A 23853-nucleotide genomic window follows, 5' to 3' on the forward strand; every position below is an offset into this window, starting at 1 on the left:
GGGTGAGAAAACTGTTCACAATATATTATTAAGTGAAAAGGGCAAAGGGCAAAACAGTATGGTTTAGGACTGACTCCTAGTAAGTATGGGAATTCTTATGGGGTGATGGAAATGTTCTGGAATTAGTGGCAATGGTTGCTCATCATAGCGACTACACTAAATGACACCGTATTGTACACTTTAAGTGTATGATAGTGATTTCTGTTATGTGAAGTCTATCTCAATATAAAAATTGAAAAAAAGCCCCAGTAGGGTATAAAAACAATACAGGGGCACCTATATTGGTTGGTGGAGCGTGTGACTCTTGATCTTGGGATTGTGAGTTCAGGCCCCAGGTTGGGCGTAGAGCTTACTTGAAAAAAGAAACAAAAAACATCCTCTCAACCCAAAACCGATGTCAACACAATTCCATTTATATAGAACAGTTTACATAAAATGTCACCATTGGTTCTCTCTGTGGGTATGATTATAATTACAGATGACTTCAAAACCTTCATTTTGGAAAAAGAGTTTTATATATAAGAGGGATTTGAGGAAAGTCACTGTTGGATGATTTTCCTTTCAATTAGAGCATTAAGTCACTAAGCAAGATTCTCAGAGAACCTACTCTTGAAGAGAACCATGCCAATGTTTTACATACTTAAAAAATAATTAAAATCAATCAGGATTAGAGAGGAAGGACCAAAATGGTATGCAAACAAAAATTTAACCTACCTCTATTACAAATAAATAACATAACCACAGTGAAATGGTGGAAAAGGAAAAAAAGTAACTTTGGAAATAGTATTTTGACTATAAGGCTGAAGACAAAAAGAAGTACATAACAAATATATCACTCAAGGTAAGTTGGTTGCTCACAGGATTATGAGTTAGCAATTCTGAGACTATGAGTATTCTAGGATTTAGCAAGTAAATAAACATACTGAGGATAATGAGAACTGGGGTTCTCACCACTGGAGAAATGAGTTACAAGTAAGGAAAAGGGGAAGGGCAGAATGAAACTTTGTGGTGTTGGCTGGAATCAAAGGACCAGTATAAACTGAGTTCACATTCTGGGTTCATACTGCTACCTATGATTCTGGTCCAACGTAGCTGTGTATGTACACACACATACACAGATATAAACAGATTTGTGTGTATACCCATACATATTTCCTAGTTCTATCCACTGACAAGGCCTAGAACCAACCGCAGCTCAGCAGCAATGAGCACAATTAGCACCCAGATCTTGATTTCTAAATGCCGTTTGCAAATAAAAAGAACCAGTGTTCCTTGGAGAAATGTCTGAATCCAGGACTAGAGCAGGAAAAAATACAAGATGAGCATAGAATATCATATGGTCCCAGAAAATAAGTCTTCAAAAAAGGTTGGGGAGTGGGGGAGAATGGGGAGTTGATGCTCAGTAGGTATAAGGTTTTCGTTTTGCAAGGCAAGTTTTAGAGCTCTGCTGTACACCACTGTACCTACAGTTAACAATACTGTATTGTACGTTTCAAAATCTGGGGGCGCCTGGGTGGCTCAGTCATTAAGCGTCTGCCTTCGGCTCAGGGCGTGATCCCAGGGTCCTGGGATTGAGCCCTGCATGGGGCTCCCTGCTCGGCTGGGACTCTGCTTCTTCCTCTTCCACTCCCCCTGCTTGTGTTCCCTCTCTCGCTGGCTGTCTCTCTCCGTCAAATAAATAAATAAAATCTTAAAAAAAAAATCAATCTGTTAAGTGGGAAGAGCTCATGTTGGACATTCTTATCACTATAAAATAAAGAATGATGGGGATATGTTGAAAGAACACAGGCTAAATTTGTGACAATCTGAGTTAAGAGAATAAATAACAACAGGAACAGATCTTTAACTCATAGAATAAAGTATGTATTTTAGTAGCAGAATGCTCTTTAGAACCCCAAAACACCATCTGAATCAAGTTATCAAAGTTAACATTATCCTGAGGGAGACTACTGACAACACACGCCTCCTGATATGATGCACTAAGCAGGTTTCAACATTGCTTCTATGGTATTGGTGCCAAAAAAGCATAACCTGAATCTCAAGATAAGCAAACATTAGACAAACCCAAATTGAGGGACATTCTACAAACTCGCCAGTACTCTTCAAAAATGTTAAGATCACGAAGACAAAGAAGACAGGAGTATTCCAGTGTAAAGAAGACTAAGGAAATATGCAGCTAAATGCAATCGTGAGCCTGAAATGGACCACAAAGAGATTATCAGTGGGACCACTGGCAAAATTCCAATACTACATATAGACAAGTTAATAACTTTGCCAATTAATTTCAATTTACAGATCTTGATAACTATGTTGTGTGTTATCTAAGGTGTTAACAGTATGACAAAGAGTATATGAAAATTATTTCACTAATTTCACAACTTTTTTAAAGTCTGAAATTATTTCAACACAAAAAGTGAAAAAAACTTTAAAACTTATACCAAACAGAACACAGGATAAGAGATCAAGTTCTGGCCTATGTCGGCTTAAAATGATTTTCATACTTTAGACGTTACTTCACCTTCATGTATGCCAGGTTCATGAGGCATAAATGAGTGGCTTGTTCTATATTCATGGGACTCCAAATTGTGCCCTGAGGAATCTGTGGGCAAGACAAGGAAATAGAGCAAAAAAACAGCCCTGGATCCATCATCCTTCAAAGTATGCAATTCTGCTTCTATCTGCTTCACCTGTGTAATTTCACTTGCAAAGAGGACTCTGCTACTAAAAAGAGTAGTTCGGAATACTGTTTAGGATAAAAAGGGAACCAACTATTGATAAAAATGGTACAATGTGGATGAAGCATAAAAACATTATGCTAAGTGAAATAGGCCAGACACAAAAGAGCACATATGATTTTATTTATATGGAGTTCTAAAACAGGCAACTCTATAATGTGCACACTGCATAAATCATACCTAAATTTATATTATATGTTGTTAAGTATCACTATATATTGTATAGCAATATAAATCAGATTAGTCACTGGTGCAAGGTAGAGGAGTCTGACCGGGAAAGAGCACATGGGAACTTTCTGGGGTGATGGTTACATGGATGTATACATTTGTCAAAATGGAACAATACATTTTTAATGGGTACATTTAACTGTATTTAAACTCCACTTCAAGAAAGCTGACTTAAAAATTTCATCCCAAATTGCTCACATTAAAAGGAATTTCTAGTTTCTTTCTTTTTTTTTTTTAAAGATTTTTTATTTATTTGAGAAAGTGCATGGAGGGGCAGAGGTAGAGGGAGAGAAGCTCAAGCGGAGTCCCCACTGAGCGTGGAGCCCAAAGCAAGGCTTGATCTCACGACCCTGAGCTGAAATCAAGAGTCGGACGCTTTACCAACTGAGTCATCCAGGAGCCCCAGGAATTTCTAGTTTCTGATCCATTAGATAGATCACCTATGTTTTCTAGTTTCTGATTCATTAGATAGATCACCTATGTTTTGTAGACTACAAATCTCAGTACTAAGATAGCAAAAGAACTATGAAAGGTGGGAGGAAAATACTATGACCAAGCTGAACCAATGCTGGGTTAGATGGTGGTAAGTTCAATTACAGATATTTCGTTCCATACCTTATAGAAGAAATACTGTACAAGGTGTGCTATTCTCACATAATATAGATGTCCGTGAGCCAAGAGCAGTTTCTTTAAATGTTTAAACTTCGGAACAGCATAATCGCTATTCCTGGCTGCTTGGCGACCTTCTTTGCCTTTAATACCTGAAAAAGAGAAAATCTCTATGAGTATTTTATAAAATAAACAACCTCCTGATTTGTTGTTTTCACACTTTTAACTTGTTTATGTGGCATAGTTCACTCGTATAAATTTTTTTTAAAGATTTTATTTATTTATTTGACAGAGATAGAGACAGCCAGCGAGAGAGGGAACACAAGCAGGGGGAGTGGGAGAGAAAGAAGCAGGCTCATAGTGGAGAAGCCTGATGTGGGGCTTGATCCCACAACGCCGGAATCACGCCCTGAGCCGAAGGCAGACGCTTAACTGCTGTGCCACCCAGCCGCCCCTTGTATAAATTTTTTTAACCAAAAAGTGCTGTAACAGTGACATTGAGTGTCACCAATAAAAAGTAAAACTTAGTTGGTAATTACTTATTTATAACATGATATAAAACAAATAGAATCATTGTTTTAATCATTACAAGGCAAAAATTAAGGAAAAAATTAAATCTGAAAATTTATCTGAAAAAAAAGGCACTTAGCGCGTACATGTACACGCTCCTACACAAGGGGCTATGTGGCTTTAGCAACTCAGAGACCTGGGGTTTGTGCTCTAGGAGCTCAAAACTGAAGAGTTACAATGAAATGGTGAAGTCCCACCACTGAATGAAACTCTGAGTAGTAGTAGCCCAAGTATTCCATGAGCTCAAGGCCCTTTCCACATTGAATAACTAATGAGTACAACTGAGAGTTCCACAATAAATCGGGTTACTTCCAGATTGAAAGAATTTGGGAATCCAAACTGCAGTAATAATAATTCCCAAGAGGGGCACCTGGGTGGCACAGCGGTTACGCGTCTGCCTTCGGCTCAGGGCGTGATCCTGGTGTTATGGGATCGAGCCCCACATCAGGCTCTTCCGTTACGAGCCTGCTTCTTCCTCTCCCACTCCCCCTGCTTGTGTTCCCTCTCTCGTTGGCTGTCTCTATCTCTGTCAAATAAATAAAATCTTTAAAAAAAAAAATTCCCAAGATACCTATACCATTATTTCTTCCCTTCAAAAAACAAACAAACAAAAAACCAAAACCAAAACCAAAACCAAAAAACTTGCCGGAGTGTTAGGATTCCTGCCTATCAGCAGCCTGACATGGGAAAAAAATGGTGCAGGCAGTAGAAAAAGCTGTTGTTGCACGCCAACATATAAATTTGACACTAGAGCCCCAAGCACCCATAAATATTGCCATGTGGAAAACCAGCTAGCCAATTATCATCTCTTAGTCCCAAACAGTTAAGAATCTCAGAAGATATAGTGCAGCAACACAAGCAGGCAATGTGGCCGGGGGCAGAAAATCAATAAAATTTCATGCATGCTGTCAAGGTGAGAGCTAAATGATCAATTGCAGTGCCAGTAGGTCTGGGAAATTCACTTTACTTGGCTAATATAAAAATATACTCTAACTTTGTATTGCTACGTTTCCACCAGGGGTAGGACTTTGGGATGGACACATTAGATGAGGACCTTCATTCAACGAATAATTATCATTCCCAAATTAAAATTCAAGATGAGCAACCAAAACATTCTCTCTAGAATAGAAGACTGAGCGACCTAACAAGCAATACTGATACCTTACAGCCGCCATCTCATTAGGTGGTTCTTACCTATTCCCACATGGGATTCCAAGATCATACTAACATCATTGGCACCATCACCTATCGACAGTGTTATCGGGCTGCCTTTTAAATTCTTCACCATTCTGACAATCTAAACATTAAATATAAAAGAGGTACAGAAAAGGTCAAAGCAGAATGTGAGACTACTATGTTGCACGTATATGCCTCGTTCACACTTGTAAATGGAGGCCTTGCAAACAGAGAGGTAGTTTGTGCATATCATGTACGATAGCCTTGAATTCTCAGAGGTAAAATAACATAGCTTTTCAAATGTCACACCAGTGCCCACTTTTTTTTTTTGGTTCCATGCATATACGAAGTGTCAGAAAACCTTGCCTCCTATCTATACTAGAGGCCAACATGTTTCCCTCTTTTGTCATTGCTTCATGTGTCCTTTCAGATGAGGTGTTGAATGTGACAGTGGAGACGAGGAAGCTCATTTGAGGTAACACGCACAGGGTTAGTGGAATAAGAGTAGAAGTTAGAGAACAAGGCTTCTAGAACCTCTCCATCTCTCCTCTCTGCAGATACAACCACTCCCTTTGGTGCATTCCCATATTCCCACGGACTTCCTCAGTGGTAAATTCTTTTTTTTTTAAAAGATTTTATTTATTTATTTGAGAGACAGAGATGGCGAGAGAGGGAGCACAAGCAAGGGGAGTTTGAGAGGGAGAAGCAGGCTTCCCACCGAGCAGGGAGCCCGATGCAGGGCTCGATCCCAGGATTCTGGGATCATGATCTGAGCCGAAGGCAGATGCTTAACGACTGAGCCACCCACGCACCCCCCCAATGGTAAATTCTTACACCCATCCAGCTGCCAATTAAACTTTACCAAATCTCCCAATACCCAGTATAATTTCATCTCTTCTACAGATAGCTGCGTTTTTAAATGGGGGCATCTTAAAGGTGGTGAGATGTGCAGAAAGTTCCCTGAGGTATGTGTATAAAGCCTGTCACTATTCCCGGAGTGTCTCTTCAAGATGTGTCAATGGCACAATGCAGCTCACTGCTGTGTTCATGGCAGGTAACGAATAAAAGAAACCTTCTCCTGGTGGAGTCACTTGTGGAAGCATATTGGGTAAGCAGCCGCCCTCCCACCCTATGTTTTAGATAATGACTGCTTTATGCGTCACCCCTCAAAACCCTCTAGAATCTGGCAGCTCTAAAAAAGTGTCTATAATGCAGAAGCTAACTAATGCCTTGCAGAAATTCTGTCCTCAGAATTGCTTTCACCAGTTAACATAAATAAAATCCATTTTCAACATAAGTGATTAAAAATAACTGACACGAGGCTAAGCCATCCCACAGTCTTTTCTTTAAACAAAATTCAGTCAGGTTTTAGTTGTACTAAATTGTATACAGAAAACCCACATCCAATTCCATTGAATACTAAAATAATGTTATTGTGGCAGGCCAGCTTTCCCCTATTCCCTCCCCTCAACTTGGTTCTTTGAAAAAATTTTTAGAGACTCTCAGAAATAATCTGTAAATGAGTCAAAGACAAACTTAAAGAACCCACACTAACTTTTGTGTTTGATGGGCTACAATTATGGTTAACCTAATTGCACCTATGAAACTTGTGCAGTAATGATTTGCACCTCAAGGAAGAAAAAGTGCAGCCCAGAAAGGTCTAGGGAAGGCGATAAAATTAGCAAGGGTGACAGCTTCTGCATGAAAATATAGATTAAGAAGATTAAAGGTCGTCCTTGTGGAAAGATAAAAAGATATATAGTCATGGACTATAAAATCATGAAAGATTTGGTTAGAGAAACGTAGGTTCGTTTGTTTGTTTGTTTGTTTTTAACTGTGCCCCAGGTCACCTGGATTAAGAACTTCTCCTCAATCGCTAAGGTAGCTTCATGCAGAAGAAATCAATTTGCCAAAAACTATTTATCGACCAACCACAACTGCACACAATGCAGAAAGACAGAAGGCTGGTCACACACCTTAAGAAACATCTAATGGAACAGTAGAGACAGGGAATGAATACAAGAATATTGGGTAACCAGATCAACAATAAACACTAACAGTGTGAAGTATCTGTGCAAGGGAATATATAACACTGTTGTCTAAGTTGTTCACATAAAAATGCCCATGATGGCAGAGAAGGGAGGAGGCACTACATGCCAGAGTAATCCAGGAATGATTTCACAGAAGGGAGAGTAATTTTATTTAAATCATGAAAGATGGTTAAAGATCTGCGTGGATGGGAAAAAGAGGCTTGGAGGAATACTCCTGAGAGAGGGAATGGCATGCTCTAAGACACACAGCCAGATTAAGTACAAAATACGCTCAAAAGACAGACTGGCTCGACTGTATCAGTGAGTTTTCATATGGGGGGCATGGACAGCTACATCCGGGTCCAGATCAATAGACAGCGATACTATGAAAGTGGTCGCAGGGTGCAGGAGGAATAGGAAGAAAAGACAAGACTGCAGGCAAAGAGCCAAGTTAGGTGGCTAGTTACAGGTAGAGTTCAATGAGCAGTTAAAGGCTTGCCATCTGCCAGGAAAGAAGAGATGAAAAAGACAACGTACTAGAAAATGGACAGAATTTGGTGACTGAAACCACATGGAAGAGTAAAGCATGGGGGAAGTCACCACAGATTTCAAGGTTCTCAATCTAGAAACCTGGAAGTACAGTGAGCTCAGGAACTGATGCAGAAGAAGATAAGGAAGACGATGGGCTCTAAAGAGAGCTGGGCTGAGACAGTAATGACAACACCCAAGACGACGTGTTCAGTAGGCAGCTGGAGAAGTAAAGTAAAAGCCTAAGTATTTGGATTGGAGAAGTGACTGCAAGATCACCTGTATGGACCTAACAGGAGAGTGGGTGATATCCCGGAAGATGGGATTAGAGCGAAGGAAAGAAAACAGGCCGAGGACTGAACTACAGGGGGGCTCCATCCCTTGGCTGGGAGAAGCAGTATGGGGTCAGGAATTCAAATAACTACCTGGGCAGTGAGTAGCCCGAATTCTATGAGCAACCTGAGCAACAGACAATAAATGTAGGGGGAAAAAAAGAGAGAGACTGCCTCTGACTAAAGGGACAGATTTCTATGGCTATGGCTCTGGTAGGATCTACTTCCTCAATTGGGGCTAATCAAGGCTCTGAAGGTTGAAGGAAAAAAAGAGCCCTTGATTGTGGTGGGGATTGAGAGTGAGAAGAAAGTAGACAGAGACAGTGCCCTCAATTAGGATGGGCTGTGTGTGTGTGAAGTAGGGAGTAGAGTTTGTGTGAAGGACAAACCAAGGACACAGCCATTCCTTGGGTCTAGAGTAAGCAGTTGAAGACTATGAAGAAGTAACATGAAGGCATGTGAAAGAATACAGTGTGTACAGAAGTGAAGAAATTTGTAACTGAGACTCTAAGGTTCTTTGTACCAAGTGCAAAAAAGCAAGGTGAAGCAGATCAACGCGGGCTGGAGGAGCTGGAGAAAAGAGCATATGGGAGGTGGCCCTTGAATTGTGTTTAATTATGAGTAAAATTTCCGTTAAGCCAAGAGGAATTCAGAGAGAATTCCAGATGAGGAAAGCTTTGGAGGTTGGCATGAGCACAGCAAGGGGAAGGGACACAAAGGGAGGACCAACCAAAAGGAGTGGAGGACTCAGGCTGGGTACGGGAATGACAGTGGACAGAGCACACAGAGACACGATAAGGGCCAACATAGTTGAGCCTGAATGCCAGAGTCATTTGCCCTTCATCCTCAGGGACTAGGAAACTATGAAAGGATCTGAGAAAGAATATATAATGGGAGAAGTGGTGTTTTAACAAAATTAATTTGGGAGTGTGGCAAGAGATTGAAGGGGGAAGGGTGAAAGCCAGGAGACTGAAGAGGAGGCTAAATCACAGAGTCTGTGTGTGAAGTCACAGGACTTGGACTGGGATGGAAGTGAAAGGTTTAAAAAGATGGCACCCAAATGAGAGCTATGACAAAAGGTAGGGATCAACAGGGCACAGTGACTAGATATAGAGTGAGGGAGAAGACAGGGGTCAAAGGTCGTCTGGTGACTTCGGGAGCAAAAAAAAAAAAAATGTGGCGCTGGATTCAAGAATAATGAAGACAAGGGAGAAAATACACTGGCCTGAAGGCGAAAATGATAAGATCTGTCTTGGACACTAGAATTTAATATGACAGTGGGGATTCCACATGGAGCTAGCTAACAGGCAGCTAGAAATACAAGATTTCATGTAAAGGAAAAGTCAGTACCAGAGACTATCAATGAGAGTCCTAGAAATTCATGTTTAGAGAGACAGGCTATAAGTGAAAAGCAGAAGGAAGACTTAGCCCCAGAGAAAAATGATAATTAGTGAGAAGTGAGAAGATGACACAAAATAAAAAGACACTAGGTTGCCAAGTAGGACAAAAAAAAAAGTCAAGACTGTGGACTATAGACAGAAACCCAGGGAGGAAAGTTTTAAGGATATGACTGATAGTGTTAACTGTGGCAGAGAAACGAGGAGAACAAAAGACAGCGCGATGGATTTGGCAAGGAGGTCACTGCTGGCCTCCAGGCGATCCAACGGACATGATGACATGATGAGAAGAAAGAACACATGGGGCTAATGTCACAGAGGAGCGAGGAGCAGTGGAATGGAGGCAGCACGCACCAAGCACTCATTAGAGAAGTCTGGAAGGCAAGGAATTGGACAGCCAGCTTGAGGGGACAAGAAGCATGGATTCATTCACACTGGTGGGCAGACCTCTGAATTTGACCGCGAAGCAGCAGCAGCCTGGGAAGATGTAATAAGGTAAAAAGGGCTCTTTGAAGAAACAAAAGTGAACATTTGCACATATGTGTATAGAAATCCCCGGAACGGAACATTATCTAATATCCGTTACCTGGGCTTTCTGTAACGGCGCCATCCGGCAGCAGAGCACTGCAGTGCACTTCATGCATATCTGCAAGAAAATGCTTTTGTAATTGTTAGAACTGGAGTCTTGACTAGAATTTAATATGAGTGACAATGTGGAGCCATCGATGATTAATCCATATTCCTGATGTTCTGTCCATGCTCTGGAAAAGAAAAACAACGCTGTTAATTGAATCTCCTATACATTCCTATTTTGAAACCTGATTGTTTTTCAAACCACAAAGAGGAGGGTCCTGAATAAAAATCATCATCAATCTGGTTCCTGAACCTACAAACTGTAGAGAAGCAACTGTTTTTAATGAAGGCACAACAGACATTTTTCCATGACATCTTTGAGACTCAAGCAGCCCATATAGATGCTAAGTTCTAAAAGGTATAGAAATAACAGACTTTAGCAGCTGGTCTCTGTGTAAGAAACTCAAGGCGAATTGTGGAAATTACAGATCTGTCAGTCAAACTCTGATATGAAGACAAATCATTAATCTAAAAACTTCTTAGTAATAGAGGAAAAAAGACAAAATGGCTTTGGGTATACAAATCACAGAAGACCTCTTCCTGAATGACAAAGCCTGTCAATAGACCTGGCTTCTCAAAAATGATGGAGAGCCTAAAAAGACATGGTGTTCATTAAAATATACCATTCAATTATGATATATGTTCCTTAAATAAGTATCATTTTATACTGGATTAGTGGTTCTCAACCACAGCCTTCCCATTAGAATCATCTGGACAGCTTTAAAAAATTGCCCATGCCTGAAGTCTATTCCCAGACAAATTAAATCCGAGTATCTTGGGCAGCGCTTGGTTATTTACAGGTTTATGTTTCAGAAAGCTCTGTAGGTGATTCTCATGCATAGCTAGGACAACTAAGAGGTATTAGGTGCTAGGAAAGACAAATTTAACAGGTGCAAGTACTTAAGAATAACATGTGGGAGGGGCTCCTGGGTGGCACAGTCGGTCAAGTGACTGACTCTTGGTCTCGCCTCAGGTCATGATCTCAGGGTCATGAGATCGAACCCCATGACGGGCTCCGCTCGCCCTCTCCAACCCCACCCCACCCCCGCCCCGGTGTGCATGCCCTGTCTCTAAAATAAATAAATTAATCTTTAAAAAGAAAAAAACATATGAGGGAAAACTTACAACTGAGAAAATTCTACCAATTAACATGTCATTTTTTTTTTGCAATTAAGAAAAAAACAGTGATTAATCAATTTTTGCTCAGGGAATCCTGGATGCCACTGGAGGACCAGTGCAGTGCAAGTATTAGACACAGCACGACCTCATCATTATCGATTCGTTTGTCTAATTTTAGCCTTCCTGAAGCTTAATGTTTAAGGGAATCTTGTTAAAATTCCTGAGAATTTTGTTCAAGTGTAGATTCTGACTCACTAGGTTTGTGGTGGGACAGGAGACCCTGCATTTCTGACAAGCTTCTAGTGATAATGGAGCTGCTGTTCCATGGAGCAAATGTGTGAGTAGTGAGAGCCTAATATGCCTCCTCATTCGTTTATTCCATATTCCCTCAGTGTATATACTAACACTATGGTATTTTGTACTTGTCCATACTCTGCTTCATAATCTTAGAAGCATGTTTTATTCACTAATTACAGAGCTATCAATCATGTGTTCTCCTTTGCTCCTCTACTCACAGAGCTGACTTAATGTGCAGAGAGCAGTGGCTCAATAACAAATCAAGCAATATTTATAAGCATCAACCCTAAGTAGGACATATAAGAAGAATGGGAAGAATCATTAACTCATCTTTCCCGGGAGAATAGAGAAACTTCCTTGAGGCGACTGAAGTATACATGGGAGAATATATGCAAACAAACAAGATACTAAATGGCTAATAGCCAGAGGTTGGGACAGTAAATACATACAGCAAAGACCAGTGGAACTGAAGGACAAGGCAGAATGAGATGAGGGGAGAGAAGTATGCTGTGGTGCACTAGGAAAGCAAGGTGAAAAGGTCACTTGAGGCCTTTGCTGCGCCCTCATTCTGTGCATACTGGAGAACCACTCATCTGGCAGAGGGACTTGAGGGATTCAAGGCATGAGTTGCTAGGAATTTGAAGTGCAGCACTAGTGGGGAAAATGGAAACCTGAATAAGGCTCGGTGGCTGATGTGAAGTGGAAAGGACAAAGAAACAGAAGCTGACAAAAGTGATTCTGAGTCTGATGGCTGTATAACTTGAGGGAAGTCTGTGCCCCACTCCAACAGATGAACCATAAGAGGGAATGTTCTGAGACGGCGAGTTAAGTTTTTCTGAAGCCCTGGTTTTTACAGAAGTACCCCAGAGCTGCTGAGCGGTGTTATGGACTGAACCGTGTCCGGTGCCCCGCCCCCTTCCCAAGTCCTACGTTGAAGCTCTAACCCCTGATGTGATGGTATCTGGCGATGGGGCCTTTGGGAAGTGACTAGGTTTAAGTGAATTCACGAGGGTGGAGCCCTTATGATGAGATTAGTGCCCTTATAAGAAGAGATACCAGACCTCCATCTGTCTGTGCCATGTAAAAACGCAGTGAGAAGGTAGCTCTCTGTAAGCCAGGGAGAGGGACCTCACTAGAACTGGACTCCAGAAATATGAGAAATAAGTTTCTACTGTTTAAGCTGCCCAGTCTATGATATTTTGTTACGTTAGCCAGAACAGACGAAGACAAATGGACAAGTAACATGGAATCTGGACTGCCTTTATAGATACCATTTGGCTAAAGAAAGGAAATATTTATGACAAGCAATCAATGAGACCATGTTTACTCTCACAGATGCCCAAGTGCCAAAACAATGGCTGGTTTAGAATGGGCCACAGCTTCATGAAGGCGGGAAAGTTGTCTGTAAAGCCTGTTCGAACATTAGACATGAGGATCCAGATAGAGCACAGCTGTTAAAAACATGGGCTCTGGAATTGGATAGACTTGTTCCACCCCTTATTAGCTGTGTGATCTTATATAAGTTACTGCATCTCTCTGAGCCTTACTCTATCTGTAAAATGAAGGAAATAGATAGCCTTACTGGGCTGCGATGAAGATGAAGTGAGAATAATTATATAAAGTGCTAAATAGTGTTCCTGAAACAAAGGGTATGCTCAAGAAATGCAAAATAATATCATCTAGGGGTGTCTGGATTTAGTGCGAGCACATCCCGTGGCATTCCAGAAGAGGCAGCTGATTTGCTTATAGCCATAGTAAATTCCAGCACCTGGTTTAGGCAAGGCTAAGCCTTGGTCAATGATCTCTGGGCACGGAATTATTATGTATCAGTGGCTTTCCTTGAGACCCTTAAGTTCTATAAGCTTTTCCTAAGCAGCCAGTTGAAAGCAGAGTTGAAGTGGCCATGTTATTAACAGCTATTCGGTTCCCGTAGGAGTTCTGGGGCATGTAAATCCACAGAAAAAATGGCTCCAGGACCTCAAATTACGTGGAAAGTATTATAGAGACTGGTTTCCTTATATTCAATTGAAAAGATCACAAAAAGGAGTATTTTTTTTCTTGCCATGGACCAAGCTGGAGGATCAGGGCTAAATACCCAAACCCTAAACATGAAGAAATTGAACTACTTTTCTAAACCTTGAGAAATACAGGATTGTCTTTTGAATTAAAAGAGAGGTGAAAAGTGCCAAATAATCTCAAAGGAGCCATCGGCCCAAGTCCTCAGGGAAGGCTTTAACTTAAAAGGACAAAACACCTGCAAACAAAGAATGATAAATCATAGAAAATGGAACCTTCTGCATAAACAGCTGTGATTTACATTTATACACACGCCTAAGTATAAGAAACTGGTGCACTCTCTTACTTTTTAAGGCTTCTAGTACTTTTAGGAAAATCATGCAGCAACTTCTTACGATATTCTATCAACAGTTCATGTAATCGATCTTCTTTCCTTTCACTTTCTTCGATGGTTTTTGTAGTCAGTTCCAAGAGCTCAGTGCTGGTTTGGAAGAGGCGGCATGCATAGCAGGTGGATTTGGCCGTCTCCATCTTGTCCCCAGTGAGCACCCAGACTTTCAGACCTGCTGCATGCAGAGCTTCGATGGTCTCAGCTGCTTGATCCTGTAGCCTGGGAACACAAAGGACACCTTGCTATCCTCGGAGATTCCTCACAGAGATTCCGCAAGAATGCTTGCAAAAGAGGATATTTTTACAATTCACAGCAATTCTGGAGTCCTGGCACATTATCAGTTGGTTTTCTTATATATTCTCTACTCTTGCTGGGAGTGTTATCTCTGGCATGGTTTTACTTACTAAAATGAATTTCAAGCAGTGAGGTTTGGAAAAGTTAACGACATCTCTTTAGGTAACTGGTATCCAATGGCGGAATGGAGAACTAACCCTCTTAGCTAAAATGTTCATAAACTCACCAGACATTCTTATTCACTGTCACTTTACTATATTTCATTAAATTTTATATCTCACCATATAAATACTTAACATGGTTCAAAATGGAAAGGGCCAAACCTAGTGAGATATCGAGGGAAGTTAGTGAATCCCCATTGCCGAGGAGCTTTGAGAATAGGAAACCCAACCATCCCGAGAGAGAATTTAAGCATAAATCCGAAAAGCACAGAGAGAAGAATACTTTGAGTTCCCTTTGGTCAGAGAACAAGAAAGAAATTAGACTAAAGGAATCCCATTAAAATTTTAAAACCTTCTAATGTGGCTGAATATACACATATATGTATACATACATACGTATGTATACATACATATGTATGTTTGTGTACATCTATATGTAACTTTTTTTGCTTAAGTCTCATAATTTGCATTTATAATTTCTTCAAAACTCCTAAAATATTAGGAGTCTAAAATGTATTCTTTCAGGTAGATCAATGCTAGAGCCCTACAATCCTGTCTAGTGGAGCTCAGCCTGGAGAGTTAAAGCAAATTCTTTGAAAGTATGCAAAAACATGCTCTACCCTGTCGAACCAGGTTAGATTGAGCTCTTACGTTGTTTGCTCTCACTTGAATTTCCTTTCCGTTCATTTCTGTCTGTCAAAATCTTAGCAATTCTATCAGGCACCAGCTCAAAGGATGCCTCTAGCACAAAGCTCTCAATACATCATAAGCCTACTTCATAAATATCTGCATAAATAAATGGATGGCTTTGTAAACATTCAAAAGATCTTAGAGATGACAGATTCATTCTTTTTTTTTTTTAAGATTTATTTATTTATTTATTAGACAGAGAGACAGCCAGCAAGAGAGGGAACACAAGTAGGTGGAGTGGGAGGGGAAGAAGCAGGCTCCTAGTGGAGGAGCCTGATGTGGGGCTCGATCCCGGAACGCCAGGATCACGCCCTGAGCCTAAGGCAGACGCTTAACGACTGTGCCACCCAGGTACCCCATCATTCTTCTAAACCACAAATATTTAACTTAAAAAAATCATTCCCACGAATAGTTCAAAGTCTGGTCTATCAACAGATCTGAATAGAAGATTTCAAAATCTGAGAATAAATTACCAATCTGGACAGATACCACCCTAAATGACTGGTCATTAAAATGACAAGAATATCATTTTGTAATTACTTGTCTTCCACTGCAGTGGCTCCAATTAAATTCATGTTTGTCTCAATATCATCAAAAACCTTTTCCATTTTTTCTTCTCTGTCTTGTAAGGCCATTTTTGCCTCTATGAGCTGTCTGTTAATTCTTTCATAATCATCTGGAGCGATTTCTTTGAAGGCTACACAAAGTGTCCGATACCCATCCTAGAAACAAAGTAGGAGATCTCTAGTTATCCAAATAATTGAAAAAAAAATTCCACACTCTCTTCAAATACTCATTTCACTGTACAAAAGAAATTCTGATACATGTTTAGTTAAAATAAAAAACACTAAGAGATTGCCAACTAAAAAGGTAACATTCAATTAGGTTCAGAATAACAAAATAATAGCTTTTAGAGTTAAAAGAAGAAAAAGCAGAACATAAACCAAAGATTCTTGAAAAGTCTTCAAGCCTACAAATTCTGAACAGAAACTTGCTCCAGGATAACGTTTTACATTAAAGTAAGGAACATAATATTTCTAAATCCCCCAGTATAAAAATGGACCATAAAAAATAAGCTAAAATTCATTCTAACATTTAAATAGCAATCCCATAAAATAGTCATCTTGAGCATCTCTAGAGGGATGTAGGCTCACCATTGCATTACGTTCCACATGGGCTTTAGTTAACTCAATTTCGTGATTTTGCACCCTGGGGAAGACTGCTGAGTCTGCTCCTTTACAAAAGAGAAGTATGTCTCCTAAAATAAATAAAAAAAAACAAGTTCTCAACTCAGAATTTTAAGACTGGTATTGGGATTTTACTAACAGGTACCTATCAGGGTGGCCTCTCCCACTCAGCTACTGTGTATCCTCAGCCTGCCCTGCAATGTTCCCCCAAATGGAATGAGACATCTTGACCTTTACTTTCATAGGACAAAGCTCACTACCTCTTAAGACCAATATGGACACAAGTAATTCAAGAGTGTACACCAAGTACCTCTGTTAGAATGTACTTCCTTTCAGGGAATCATGGGAGACTGTACTTATGTCAAGGAGCTCCTTCTGAATTCTCTGAAAATGTTGTCAAGCATGTTCTAAAGTGCACACGTGGCATCTACTGATGTCAAGGACCAAACCCAAGAGCAAATAAAATAAAATCATTTTGAATAAACTATTGAGGTTGCTTTTAAAGTGGCTTGGCAGTTTGTACTGGAAATTTGAAAATAGCTCTGTAGAATGCTAGTATAAGTATGGCTTTATATTAGTCCATGCATCCGGCAAAGTAGTCACTGTTGAGCATTAAGAAACACACTTCAGGGGCGCCTGGGTGGCACAGTGGTTAAGCGTCTGCCTTTGGCTCAGGGCATGATCCCGGCGTTATGGGATCGAGCCCCACATCAGGCTCTTCCGCTATGAGCCTGCTTATTCCTCTCCCACTCCCCCTGCTTGTGTTCCCTCTCTCGCTGGCTGTCTCTGTCAAATAAATAAATAAATAAAATCTTAAAAAAAAAAGAAAGAAAGAAACACACTTCACCTTATAAAGCAAAATGCTGAGTTCAAGAAGTTAAAAAGAAGTATAGCTGTGAGGTCAAGGCCCTTGACAGACCACTTTCCCAGACGTCACACTATTTGCAGTGGAATGCATACGTGCATGTGTACAGGTAAGAACACCAAGTATTTCAAATGTTAAGTGGTTTTCTTTTTTAATTTTCTCTCACACATCCACAGTGTATTTAAAAGTCACAAAACAAATCTGGCATTCACATAATGAAATAAATTTCATGACCGGCAGTCACACCACAAAGTATGGATAAAGTGGGAGACATTCCCTCAAGGGTCTGCTATATCTTCCCATTCAAACACTAAGGAATTTCGGATAGATTTAACACTAAAAGGTAAATTACTGGGATATAAATCAAGGAAAATTTGAAAAACCACCTAGGGACAGACAGTTACAGTCTCTCTCTTTCTCTCTCTCTCTCTCCCACACACACACACCCACACCCACACACACACACAGGCATGTGGGAGCCTGCAAATAAGGCAGGAGTGCTCCCCCATGGCTCTTGCTCAATCTGAGCAGAAGGTATCTCAGCTACCATGGCTCCTCCAAAGGACATGGGGGAACCCTGGGATGATGGTACTGGTTCCAATGCAAAGGGCAAGCTTCATCCCTCTGCCAAACAAAGAGCCCAGCATGCTGGAGTAAAGCCACCATACCCTTTTTCCCAGCAGTCTGGCCCTTAGTCATCCCTAGTTTGCCTGTTCCCCGGAATTATAAAGCAGTAGGGAATGAGGAAGGTCAGACAGGGAGAGCCAGCAACTTTCTAACACTCAAGATTTCTACGGCTAGTTAATCTCAAACCAACCAATTGTATGGGGCTGCTGCATGTCGACATTACTGGTGATTGGTCAGTACCATGAACTATAAAGAGTCACCCTTTCAGTTTCTGTTTGGACACTCAGGACTGAAGAGTAGAGTCAGTTTCCAAGAAAATGCATATACTCTCATACGAGGGGTTCTGCCACTGACAATTTTGCTAACTGAACATATGTGCTTATATAAATACATTAAGGCATACATGGAAGTTACCGCTTTGCATGACTCCAGGCAGTCATCTATTACTACATGAGATGTTTTCCTTTCTTAAAATAACTGATCAACATACAAATCTACAAATGTAAAAAGAGAAAAAGTCAAGTGTTTAAAATGTATACCTGCTTGAGTCTTCACAATGACACTCATGCGACGACGGACAGAATCGAAGTTTAAGGTGTGAAGAAGTTCATACCTTTATGAGCAGAAAAATGAGAAAAAGAAAATACCTAGAACACAGTGAGAAAAATAAACTGCCACAGAAACATCCTGAATAGAATTCTCCCCTTTTTGTAAGGGTTGCCGGCCGAGTGCACAACTGGCGCTTTCCGTTGGGACTCTGAAATTTTTCTGCACTTAGAATGTGGTGTCAGAGGATGCCAGTGTTGGTTAAGGGATATCTATATCCTCTCATTAGATTACTGCAAATGGTAAGGAGAGAGTGACTACACAGGACTGGCGGACAAAGAGCTGGAGGGGTCTAGAAATAGTCTCACCCTGCCAATCATTTTAACCATCGATGGGGTGTTTACTATTGGTCGAGCACAATTCTAGGTACTGGAAAACAGACATGAATCTGCCTGAGTTCCTTCCCTCGAGAGGCTCATTGCGTGAGAAGGGAAGCAGAGGGTGATGAGCTGACTACCTCTCAATCTGCCATACGCTGTAATAAAGGAACTCACAGGGCAGATGTGAAAGCGCAGAAAGAAGATATCTGAAGGAAGGCTTCCTGGAAGAGGTAGTGCCTGGGCTGTATTCTCCAGAGTGACATGATGAAAAAAGGGTGTCGTGGCATCGTGAGTAGAGAAAAGGGCATGTGCAAAATAGTTCACTAAAGCATGAAATCTAGTTGATAGGGGCACAGCAAGAGGGCTAAGCAAGGGCTGGGAGCTAAGAACACTGTGGGCCATTTCAGAGGTTTGGAATTTTATCCTAAGAGCAACAGGAATTTACTGAAGGGTTTAAACAGTGGAATGATATGATCAGATTTGTACTGAGCTAATAAATCAGATGAAAGAATGCAGAAGAGTAAAAATAAGAGTTAATTATTACAAAAACGTGGGGAAATATTTTTCGAAAATGAACAACTTGGACACAAGTATGTGACCTAAAAATATTTACTATGAAGCCTGTTTCTGATGGGAGTGAGCAGGTCACCGGCTCTGGGATGTACGTTGAGTAAGAGATCTTCATGTAGCATTATCATTTGGTGTTGACCAGATGGGGGCACTGTTGTGAACTGGCTAGAATCTGGACTTTAATAAGGCCCCGGGCTCCTGGTAGTCAGGCCAAAGAGCCTTCGCCTGGCTTTTAAGCATCACTTCCCAAAGGGGTACATTCCCCAAACGCATCTACACATATTACAGGCTTCTGAGATGGGTCTCATGAGATGCTAGGGGCCAGAATAGAAGTCAGATAAGATAATTACATTTCAAGTTCAGATGAAGGAATTCAAATTAATCACAGAGCCTAATTAAAATCTGCTATTAAAGCCAAGGTGGTTTTGTTCGTTGGGATCTCTACAGGGGAAAAAAAAAAAACCAATATCCAAAACACTGCTGCCTCAGGGTACTTGCCCTGGGGCTCACACTTGAGCACGGAGAATAAGACAAAGCATCTGACACCAAAGCTGCCACGACTGGCTGAGCTTGCAATCCCAGAGTGACTGGCTGGGTTCTAGATAGCAGAAGGTTCCATGCAAGTTCATGGATTTTTCTTGCAGGGCGTGCTGGAGACCTAATATTGGCATCTGTGTTTCAGAAAGTCCAGGCCGACTCTCATTCGGGCTATTGGACCCATATGTAAACCAAATAGGAATAATTTCCACCTCAAGTCCGTTTCTACCACTCTATGAAAAATGTCTTCTACTCCAACTACCTTTAAACAAAACTCCAACCGGGAAAGCAGAGTCTTACACACTTATAGATGTAATGCGTTTCCTTTGTTGCCCATCCTAAATCCACCCAAGGTTGACTGTGGGGTTAAGACGTGATAAACATCAAACACAAAGTGCTACTTACTCTTCTATTTCTTTTCTTTGGTTCTCTACTCTCATATGGCCATTCCGAATTCCCACAAATGTGAACCCATACCTGTCAAAAGCAACAAAAAGACCTTTGTGTATCTCTGAAGAACGATTAATTTTCCCCTGCACTGGGGTTACTCATACTTGTTTATTGTTTTCTTCTCTCTCGTGTGAAAAAAAATCAGTCTATAACTAGACTTCCCTTTACTGGCTGAGATGACAGGAAAGAGGAAGTCAAAACCCAGTCACAACTTGTAATCAAGAGGCAATTTGTAATTCCAATTCTGTAGCAAACACATTGGGCGACCTTTTCACCACTTAATCATCTCAGGCCTCAAGGGTAAAAACTGGACTGTCAGTTACAAAGGGACGTCAAAATTGCTGAAAGCCCTTCAGAAGTAACATATGTTGTACAAAAAGTGGCCACTGTTATATAATTTGCAGAATATAATATGAACACTTGGACTTCTATTTGGTATGCATACATAGTAATGCAAGTTACATCTATGCATTGCTATTTTCCTTTCGGTCTTAACTGGCTAGGTTTGGGGAATTTTCCACAAACTTTCAGATAAAGCAGTTCAGCTTTTTATTAACGAATATTTAGAAGATAAGGTTATTGAAGCAAACAGAAAAAACAACTCCAGTCCTCCTGTGATTTCACTTCTCAGAAGTACAAGAAGTGCTTACTTCTTTTTTTTACTCTTCAAAAATGCTCATGTATTTCTCTACAACTTACCTCAGGGTTTTTAAAACGGCCTTATTGAGGTATGACTGATATACAAGAACTACACATATTTAATGTGTGCAATTTGAGAAGTCTGGACACGTGCAAACACCCATGGGATTCTTACCAGAGGCAAGGTAAGAGACCTATCCAACACCCCTCACAACTTCCCTCTGTCCCACTGGTGTTTTGTTGTTTGTGGTAAACACTTAACATGAGATCTACCCTCTGAACAAATTCTGAAGTGCAAAACACTGTGTTAACTATGGGTACAACGCTATACAGCGGATCTCTAGAATTTATTCATCCAGCATAACAGACGTGCTTACTTTTTAGCTCCTTTCACCAAAGCGATTTCATCTGGTGAAGAGGACATGTAAGTTAATTCAGCCGGCTCCGTAGGTCCATCAACAGCATCATTTGTTTTAATCTCTACAGTATGACATAAACACAAGGCACGCAGAAAGAGCTCTTCTCGGTTCTGTTGAACAGTAACAGAAAAATGACTCTATTATTTTCCCTTTTGATCATTTGGTAGTCAGTGAACAGAGACAAGGTATTAATGTGAGAAAATGTTATAACCTCCAGCAAACTGAGTAGCAGAAATTTCTAAATCTCTAATACTCAAATGAGCTATATATCCTCCCTTGTACCTAACAGCATCCCTGGTTCTCAGCTAACGTACCCTAGGGGCTGTGTTAACTCATTCAGGTTACTGTCGTGCCACCTCATACTAAATCAGTGAATTCTTTATGGCCTAAAAGAGTTCATTCAGTATCCAATTCACAACTTGGCAATAGCTCAGGTGCAGGGAGACTTGGGTTCATTTAATGTCTAGACGCTCCTGGGACTTGAATGATTTCAGAAGACTTCATTCTTGGAGCAGCTCGTATTTTTAAAGACAAAGCATAAAAAATTATGATCATTATGATCAGACAGGCAAGTGAAATTTTTGCCCAAAAGCCATTTTCCACAATCCTCCCTATTTATAAACTTTTTTTTTTAAGATTTTATTTTTATTTATTTATTCGACAGAGATAGAGACAGCCAGCGAGAGAGGGAACACAAGCAGGGGGAGTGGGAGAGGAAGAGGCAGGCTCATAGCAGAGAAGCCTGACGTGGGGCTCGATCCCATAACACCGGGATCACGCCCTGAGCCGAAGGCAGAAGCTTAACCGCTGTGCCACCCAGGCGCCCCAATAAATTCTACTTGTTAACAATTTCCAGAGGTGTTCGTGAAACAAGAAAGTTGAAGTCAAAAGAGCAAATGGTTATTCCCAAGTCGCTGTCATGCACTCGGAATCTTCATTTCTACTACACAAAGTTAACACATGCACACAAAGTTTGATTTCTCAAGGTAAAATGGTAATTCAGAAAATGCCACCTTATCTGCTTTGTCAAAATAAGTTAAGGGTCCATCAGTTTGAGAGAGTCCATCAGTCTCCTGAGCTGCACCTTTATACTTGTGCCCATCTATGCAGCACTCGATGAATTCCATGCTATTTTCAGTAAGTGTTCCAGTCTTGTCTGTAAATATATAATCCACCTAAAAACAAGGACACAAACATATGCAGTTTTACCTTCTTCGGTGTGATTAATTTTTCGTTAAGCTGTAAGGCAGGGCTCTTTTCATATCCATAGCAAAGCAATGTCTCTAAGACTTCTCGTCAAATGTCAGGTAGTTACAAAAGCAATATTATGAGAAGAGTGGGAAAGGAATAAGAATTTTTTTAAATTAAAAAAAATTATTTTAAGTAAACTCCATACCACATATGGGGTTCCAACTCACAACCCCAAATTGAAGAGTTGTATGCTCCACTGACTGAGCCAGCCAGACGCCCCTGAACAAGTATCTTTAAATGCGGTATCACATGTCCAAGGTAGACGCACTCAAATACAGAAGATAAATAGGAAAGAAAAATGTGGGTATTTTATCAAACTAAGAAACTTTCAGCTTATTACTCATCGATTTTGATGTAAAGAAGTTCTAAAATAAAATTTTTTCCAAGTGGGAAATAAGAACACACAGAAAAAAATTATTTGACAGGAACTTAAATTAACTGGGATGTAACAAAACTTTTCCTTGAAAAGTAAAATTTTCTATGAATATACTGGATCAAAGTAAAATGTACTGTGTTTTATAATGCAGACAAAATCACAGAGTATCGATGGTCAGGAAAAATATTAACAGCTACTAACGTTCAAAAACATAATTGAAGTTTCTTTCCACATACTGTGTATATTTTTAGATACTCCTGAAAAAAGTTTCCAAGTTAAAAAAAAAACCAGTTTATAATAATAGGTTAAAATATAATATAAGCAAAAAAAAGTATAATATAAGCATTCTTTCATAAATAATGGAAAAAGTAAGCTATGAAATAAACTTTCCATGCAAAACAAACCATTTTGAGCATTTCCATTTTATCTCAGTTTTTATCTCTTCTATTTATAACATCTGGCTTTTGGAAACCCACAATTTTATCCTCCTTTTTGGCAATTTATGCTTAAATAGTTAAAATTATGGGCTGACAGGAACAAGCATAAGCACAAGATGAAGGTTTTCATTATGTAAGGGAGAAAGAGATGAACTCCAGCAGTAGTTGCTTTCTAATTATTTTTCAAAGCTTTTCACGGGAGCAGCACTGGCACAAATATAGCATTTCAATCTTCCTTTTTTTGCTCTGTTAGCCAGCCAAGTTTGAATTCTCTCTTTAAATTAATCCAAGTGGTATTATTCCTGTATCATCTAGATTTTTCCAGTTTAAATAAAACTCTTCGGGACTTTTTTTCTGATCAAA

General features: G+C 40.2%; 1 protein-coding gene across 12 annotated transcripts in view; it reads right to left on the minus strand.

Moving 5' to 3' along the window:
- The window catches only part of ATP11C (ATPase phospholipid transporting 11C), a 182979-nt gene that overhangs the window by 37196 nt on the left and 121930 nt on the right, over positions 1-23853 (minus strand). For all 12 annotated transcript variants that reach the window (XR_004622506.1, XR_004622507.1, XM_019800852.2 and 9 more), the window contains exons 13-22: positions 22440-22601; positions 21385-21536; positions 20324-20395; positions 18425-18498; positions 16361-16464; positions 15747-15928; positions 14017-14280; positions 10192-10366; positions 5337-5439; positions 3579-3724 (exon numbers count right to left, since the gene is read on the minus strand). Coding sequence is in view for 10 of the 12 variants with exons in the window: in XM_019800852.2 (XP_019656411.1) it covers positions 3579-3724; positions 5337-5439; positions 10192-10366; positions 14017-14280; positions 15747-15928; positions 16361-16464; positions 18425-18498; positions 20324-20395; positions 21385-21536; positions 22440-22601 (1434 nt within the window). In the remaining 2 variants the exon portion in view is untranslated. The remainder of the gene's footprint in view (positions 1-3578; positions 3725-5336; positions 5440-10191; positions 10367-14016; positions 14281-15746; positions 15929-16360; positions 16465-18424; positions 18499-20323; positions 20396-21384; positions 21537-22439; positions 22602-23853) is intronic.

Source organism: Ailuropoda melanoleuca, chromosome X (assembly GCF_002007445.2).
Source record: "Ailuropoda melanoleuca isolate Jingjing chromosome X, ASM200744v2, whole genome shotgun sequence".
Taxonomy (NCBI): Eukaryota; Metazoa; Chordata; class Mammalia; order Carnivora; family Ursidae; genus Ailuropoda; species Ailuropoda melanoleuca.